Raw genomic sequence first — 6,587 nt, 5'->3', positions numbered from 1 at the left:
CATGTTATGGCACCTTTAACCTTGGAATAAAGCCGCTCGGACTCTGAAAAAGGAAGTCTAAAGAATAAAGTCTGACGGTAATGCAACACTCGGATGCCAACCACCATAAAACAACAAGTAGTTCCTTCAGAGATACAGCATAGAATGTTTTGATAGTAACCACATGCATAAACATTTTTTCATAACTCATTTTATTGAGCAGTTTATATACAACACTCGGATGCCAACCGCCATAAAACAACAACAACAACAAGGTTAATGATATCTTATTGTAAAGTAACATGATTGATAATACATGAATGTACAAAAAATAATTGAAAAATCATTGTACGATGGTATAATTATCTTGTTCCACACACTAGTTTTATCATGAAGTTTTACAGTTTTTATGAAAGTTTTACAAATACATTTTCTTCTTCCATTCAATGAGGAGATTTTTGATAACAAACCTGGTAATTTTGAAGAGCTTTCTAAAAAGCTTGTTTTGTTTTTAGGTATCCCAGTATGTCTAAAAACGGTTGTGTTAAATAAATCCTTTTTAGGCGACATCCATTTCTGCTGAACCTGAAGTGCTGGCAGCCTGTGTTCCAGCGTTCACCACCAAACGTTCCCGACTCCCAAACACCTCTTTCACTGCAAACCGACAGAAATACATTTTATGATGATTAAAAATTAAATACAAGTTACATTTATTACAAGACAAAGTTTGATCGTACCTGCAGCTACATCACTGATGTCCCAAACTCTTAAACCGTCCCTCTGTCCTCCAAAAGCATAGACGAATGGCGAATCGGGGCAGCACGAGGAACAAAACATCACACCCTGTCCACAGAGGTCAACAAAGTCAACTAATGATGATACACAAATACAACGTATATAATTAATAAAGAAGTTCATACCATCTTCATATCCCTTGTGTGCACTAGACTGGGTTTGTTTCCCAAAATGTCCCATATTTTAACATGTTTATCAGCTGATGCAGTGACCAGACATCCTTTTATCTGACTACTGAGGTTCAAACCTACACAAACATAAAGAGGATTAATTTAGAGGAACAACAATGTATTTTGATTAACAGTTTGCAGTATCACCAACCTGATACTTCTTCATCGTGTGCCCTCAGAGTGAAAACAGGTTTATCTGAACGCGCATCAAGGCAATAGGTAAAGCCATCTTCAGTGCTGGCCTAAAAAAAAAAAAAACATTTGCATTTACCACACAATGAAATGCAAAAGGCTTGTATGGCAGTAGCGCGCTGTGACTATTATGAGCAGTCAGGGGTGAACGTCAATCTAACGATCTAAAGCAAGCTGCTGACTGTAAAAGCACAAGGAGGGTCATATGCAGAGAGAAGCAAAAAGCACACAGAGTCCGTGCAGTATGCTCTGTGGCCAGTAGGATGTACTAAAGGAATATATATATAGCATTGACACACCGTGGTTTTAAGCTCAACCTTACCACACACCACTGCTGTATGGTTATTAAAGGACATAAAACCTACCAGAAAATTACAGGGTGAAAAGTGGTTCCAGACTAGTCGCTCCACTTGTCCACTGAACCTCCAACTCCTGTAGCTGTCATCCGGACTACGACAGTCATAAAGAATAGCCGTCCTGTAAAAAATAAACGCAGTCAAAACAAACATAAACATTCATATTTCTATACATTTTGGAAGTAGAAGACTGAAATGAAAAGCACTTGGGATTGGGTTTAGACATTAGCCATATCACACCCAACTATCATGCATGTTGTGTCAATTTTAAATTTTCAAGACTAAAGTGAAATAAAAAAATAAAAACAAATTCTGCACCAGACTCGATACATTCTCAAGCAGCCAAATTCCTTCTTAAATGAGAGCTGTGCCAAATTCTCCAACGTCACATAACGTCACTCATTTACAATTTATTTATTTACTATTGACGCGAGAAAGCGCCTTAAACTTTCAGCGAAAATGCAAAATACTCACTTGTCAAAGGATCCCGATATCAATGTCTGTGCCTCAAATGGGTGGAATGCTAGTGTTTGAACCTGGGATAAATACGTGTTGGGATAAATTTACATATTTAACATTTATTCAAACAGAGACATTACTTTACCTTATCAGTGTGTTTACGAAGTGTTGAAGCTGGTTTCCCCTGAACTAGATCCCACAAGATAATCGTGTCATCTGCTGAACCACTAGCCAAAACATTTCTATGCCAAAACACACAAAAAGTCAGTGCAAGACATATATTAAAAAGGAAATAATAATTGTACTTCCCAAATGACTAACCTTACAAGTTTGTTCCAGGACAAATCTAGCACAGCGTCGGTATGTCCCTCAACAGGCTCTGCTGTTGCCCCCTGACACAAAACGTCACAATAAAAACATATTCATTCATTATGTTTTACACCAAAATGAATTATTCTTGCACAGGAAGATATGAGCCTGTGTGAGACGTGTACCTTCTTGGCTTTCTTTTTCTTCTTTGCAGCCTTTTTACTTCCAAGTGAAAAAGCTGGCTCTAAGCAGTCCACTACATCCAGATCCCACACGTCTATTTGAGGAGTCATGTTGCCCACCGCAGCATAGTTACCTTCAGACAAAACAAGACGTTAAAATTGATTGGACAATAGGCACACATGTTTGTAGCGTTCTAAACAATACTATAATAGATCCATGGTTCTAAACAACAGATCCATGGTTCTAAGTAACAGGAGATGATTTAGTAGAAAAAGCTTCAGTTGTAGTCATCTGGACTCAGTTTGAAAAAATAGACGTTTCGACTCTCATCCAAGAGTCATTGTCAATAAAAGAATTTAGATCGAGAACTCCGATATTAATACTGTTCTGTGGTAAGACCCACCCATTGGGCGGAGCCTTCCTGAAGTAGAAAGAGTTGTTTGTTTCAACAGAAACTCCCCCCTTGTATCTACCGAGCTAGCCTATTCAGAATCTTAATGGGCTATTAGAATCCTCTTTGTCTTTGTGAGACCCTGGCTCAACCACCCTGAGTACCTGATTAGCATCCGAATGTCCTTGTCCTGGTCCTCTACCTTTCCAGGGGTTCAGTAACCCATTATAAATAACAGGAAGATTAAACCTTAGCCCTCCATTTCCATAGGCTAGCTCGGTAGAGACAAGGGGGGAGTTTCTGTTGAAACAAACAACTCTTTCTATTTCAGGAAGGCTCCGCCCAATGGGTGGGTCTTACCACAGAACAGTATTAATATCGGAGTTCTCGATCTAAATTCTTTTATTGACAATGACTCTTGGATGAGAGTCGAAACGTCTATTTTTTCAAACTGAGTCCAGATGACTACAACTGAAGCTTTTTCTACTATGGAACACGCCTGGACGAATGAAGGATTACACCGACAGGAGATGATTTAGTTTAAGTTTTTTGCAGCATTTATAATTGTTTGGTCATGAATGTTGTCGAGTTATTGTTTCAATTGCGATAAACATTGCCGCTCTTGGTTGTTTAAAAAAAAATAATAGTAATGATAAAAAAATAATCATCATAATAAAAACAACATTATACAGAAATGTGAGACTCAACATTTACCTGGTCCTTCTCCTGGGCTTGGATCAAAGTCCAGCCACTCCACACAAAGAGGATACGCCGGCAACAGGATATCATGATGCACATACAGAGAGTCCTCCTCAGAGTTGTATACTGTAAATACAGCCACGAGTAACACATTTAACACACCTAACGTATGAAGTGTATCGTAAGAATAATTTAAAACGTATTTTACCAAAGATCTCCAAATTACAACAGTCCTTCTCCGTTTTGCCGGCAAGAATTAGATTGTCACCGGGTTTTATTTCAAAATCTTCACGCTCGTACTGATCCTAGAAAAATAACAAAACAATGATAATATTTAAGTATTCCATATGAATTGGTAAAAACAACAGAGCAATGTAGAGTTTTTTCTCCTCATTATAAAAAGGCATGTTCTTACTGTATCTTTGATGGTGATGTAAGGATCTTCGTCATTGGAGCAGAACACTGTGAGTCCAGCAAGACTGTCTCCCAGATTAGTTGCGACTAAAAACACAAAATAACACTATTAAATTGCAAATCAAATCAGAGCCATGGTCACGGCAGCTATAATGAACTTCTAACGGTCTAATAACTGACAATTTTGAGGTAAATTGCTTGTGTTGTCAGATGTCAAGCCTTAAACCAGAATGTTGTGTGCATTTTTCACTGGTTTTAAACTGGGACACAATATTTACGAGTCAAAAAGATTATTTCCGGACAGTGAGACGGTCAGAAAACTTTTGCTATTCAAGAAATTGAGTGATATCTAATTAATTCAACTTGGGTTAGGGTTAGGTGAGAACGTCTCAGTATTTCAAATGTAAGGAGGTCGTTGCCAGAGTTTAGATTTAGACGTTTTACTTTTATTTTCATCATTAGTTTGATATAAAACTGCTCACCTGTGTCCTCTTCATCATATCTATCCAGCCCGTACTCGGCCAACTCATCATCCTCATCCTTCTCTCCTTCATTCGCTTCAATTTGAACAGTCTCATCTGTCTTCACGCCATCAGTTATTCCTTGGTCTTCATCCTCTTCCTCCTCGTCCTCCTCCGCTACTTGTGCACTTTTTTTTAGAGACAAGGCAAACGTTACACAAAAACACTAACAATGGCATTTAGAAGGGTGTCTACAGAGCCGCGTCCGAAACTGCTAGGCTATTTCGTGCCGCGGCTCCTGAAACTGCTGGGCTATTTGACCGCGCCGGGTTAGACTGCGCCGGGTCAGGGTTAGGATCAGGGTTAAGGTTAGGGTTAGCCATGAGGCTATATGGCCGTGCCGCGGCTCCTGAAACTGCTGGGCTATTTGACCGCGCCGGGTTAGACTGCGCCAGGTCAGGGTTAAGGTTATGGTTAGCCATGAGGCTATATGGCCGTGCCGCGGCTCCTGAAACTGCTGGGCTATTTGACCGCGCAGGGTTTGGGTCAGCCATGAGGCTATATGGCCGTGCCTCCTGAAACTGCTGGGCTATTTCTCTGTAGCCACGGCCAGAAGGACCACAACATACCCCAGCTCTTCTTTTGCTTCAGAAATGATGCGCTGCAGCTCTTCCTGACTGAGTTCAACCTGAAAACACAATCAATCAATCAATACAAGAAAGCAAGAGTACATGTTTAGAAAGTCAAGTTTAAGTGTCAGAAAGAGTTGTTTCTAGTCTACCCTAAAACTAATAGTAGACAAGAAAAAGCCAAATCCACTTTTTTGTTATAAGTTTAAGTACAGAAGTAAAGAAAGAAAAAAAAGAGTCAAAATAAGTTACAAACAACAGACAAGTTTAATGTGACAGGTTTAGCCTAAATTAAAAATGTTCTTACTTTGTCCGGAGTATCTTTGGCGACGCCTCTCTTTACCCAACCCACACAAGTGATCTGTGAGCTCATACTGAAAGCGATTTATATATCAAATCTAATAAAGTAAGCTAAAGTAAATAAAGAGATAAACACACTGCAGTGGCAGCGCAGGGCGCACACGTGAACTGGACTACTGTCGCGCGTCAATGACGTCACGAAAACTTCAAAATAAAAGCCAGAACAATTTCAGAAGAAAAACGTCTCATATATAGTCTATGGTGTAAATTATTGAAATGGGTTGATGATGAATACGTATAGCTTATATCAAGTAACTGGTTAAAGGGGAGATTAAGGTACCTCTGCGTTTGACCCATCCGCCGGGGGGCGGCTCCGGCCCCGCCCCCCGGCTCCGGCCCCGCCCCCCGGCTCCGGCCCCGCCCCCCGGCCGGCGCCGTACCGCGTTTCCACAAAGGAGGAACTCATGAAACTGCAGAGAACAGTCGTCTTACCGGAGATCGTCACGTTATCCCGTCGCAATACTGACCTAACCTAATACTGATGTGCAATTCTGTCGTATGTGCAATTACTGTGAAATTCATGTGCAATCTATGTGCTGTCGTGACACATATTCATGTGCAATTACTGTCGGGATCACATGCAATGGTATTTATGTATTTATTTGTCTATGGGAGTTTTTATTTATTTATAGGAGATCTTCTACTGAAAGTGTTTTTTCAGACTTCTTATAAGTGATCTGTTCTTCTGTATCTACCTCTGGATCTACCTGCGTTGCACCAATGAAATTTCCCCATGTGGGACAATAAAGGATTATCTTAATCTTAATTTCCTTCAATGCCACTGGGGAAACCAGATCCTGTGCTTGGCTTGGTCAGGAGGATTTTACATATGGTGCATGTTTTTGGGTTAATGGGGGAAACCAAGTGCACTCTTATTTCCACTTACATCAGGCCTTTTATGTGGATGCCGCCTTTATTAAATTAAATGTTTAGTGGTAGCTTCAGCTTTAAAGAGGAATTGAAAACCCAACAAATCTAGTGTCAGTCAGACCATCGCTCCAGACACCAGCTCTTATTATATTATGACAATCTAATTAGCTTTTACTCTGTGAAGAGCTTGTGACCACTTATAATTAAGGAGTAATTGAGTAAATTGTGCATAAAAGGCCAAAACTACTGAGTCTCAGCATCACAAAGAGTCAAAGCATCAAGGTGTTTGTACTCCAGGGTTCAGAAACAGCTTCAGTTTG

The 6,587-nt window shown here is 40.0% G+C and overlaps 1 protein-coding gene across 1 annotated transcript; it reads right to left on the bottom strand.

Annotated features, from left to right (window-relative positions):
* Window positions 1-392: 392 nt before the first annotated feature.
* Window positions 393-5,530, bottom strand: pwp1 (PWP1 homolog, endonuclein). Its single transcript, XM_072454926.1, has 15 exons — window positions 5,345-5,530; window positions 5,038-5,096; window positions 4,430-4,596; window positions 3,949-4,034; window positions 3,742-3,838; window positions 3,549-3,659; window positions 2,446-2,576; window positions 2,273-2,343; window positions 2,097-2,193; window positions 1,967-2,028; window positions 1,502-1,613; window positions 1,096-1,186; window positions 900-1,021; window positions 717-822; window positions 393-633 (listed from the first exon to the last, which is right to left on the bottom strand). The coding sequence occupies exons 1-15, from the start codon at window positions 5,408-5,410 to the stop codon at window positions 539-541; spliced, it is 1,473 nt and encodes a 490-aa protein (XP_072311027.1). The 5' UTR covers window positions 5,411-5,530; the 3' UTR covers window positions 393-538.
* Window positions 5,531-6,587: the final 1,057 nt, after the last annotated feature.

The sequence above is a fragment of the Eucyclogobius newberryi genome, unplaced genomic scaffold (genome assembly GCF_026437365.1).
Source record: "Eucyclogobius newberryi isolate DKJ021-1_F unplaced genomic scaffold, fEucNew1.0.hap1 SCAF_2, whole genome shotgun sequence".
NCBI lineage: Eukaryota > Metazoa > Chordata > Actinopteri > Gobiiformes > Gobiidae > Eucyclogobius > Eucyclogobius newberryi.
Note: the sequence above shows the minus strand (reverse complement) of the source record. Positions and strands in the feature narration are given on the sequence as shown.

Bases quoted from the DNA above. Each gene is read 5' to 3' on its own strand.
- pwp1 (XM_072454926.1), bottom strand. From the start codon at position 5,410: ATGAGCTCACAGATCACTTGTGTGGGTTGGGTAAAGAGAGGCGTCGCC. The intron at 5,097-5,344 runs GTAAGAACATTT...TTGTGTTTTCAG, and splicing joins CCAAAGATACTCCGGACAAA to GTTGAACTCAGTCAGGAAGA. The intron at 1,187-1,501 runs GTAGGTTTTATG...TTTTTTTTTTAG, and splicing joins TTTCACCCTGTAATTTTCTG to GCCAGCACTGAAGATGGCTT.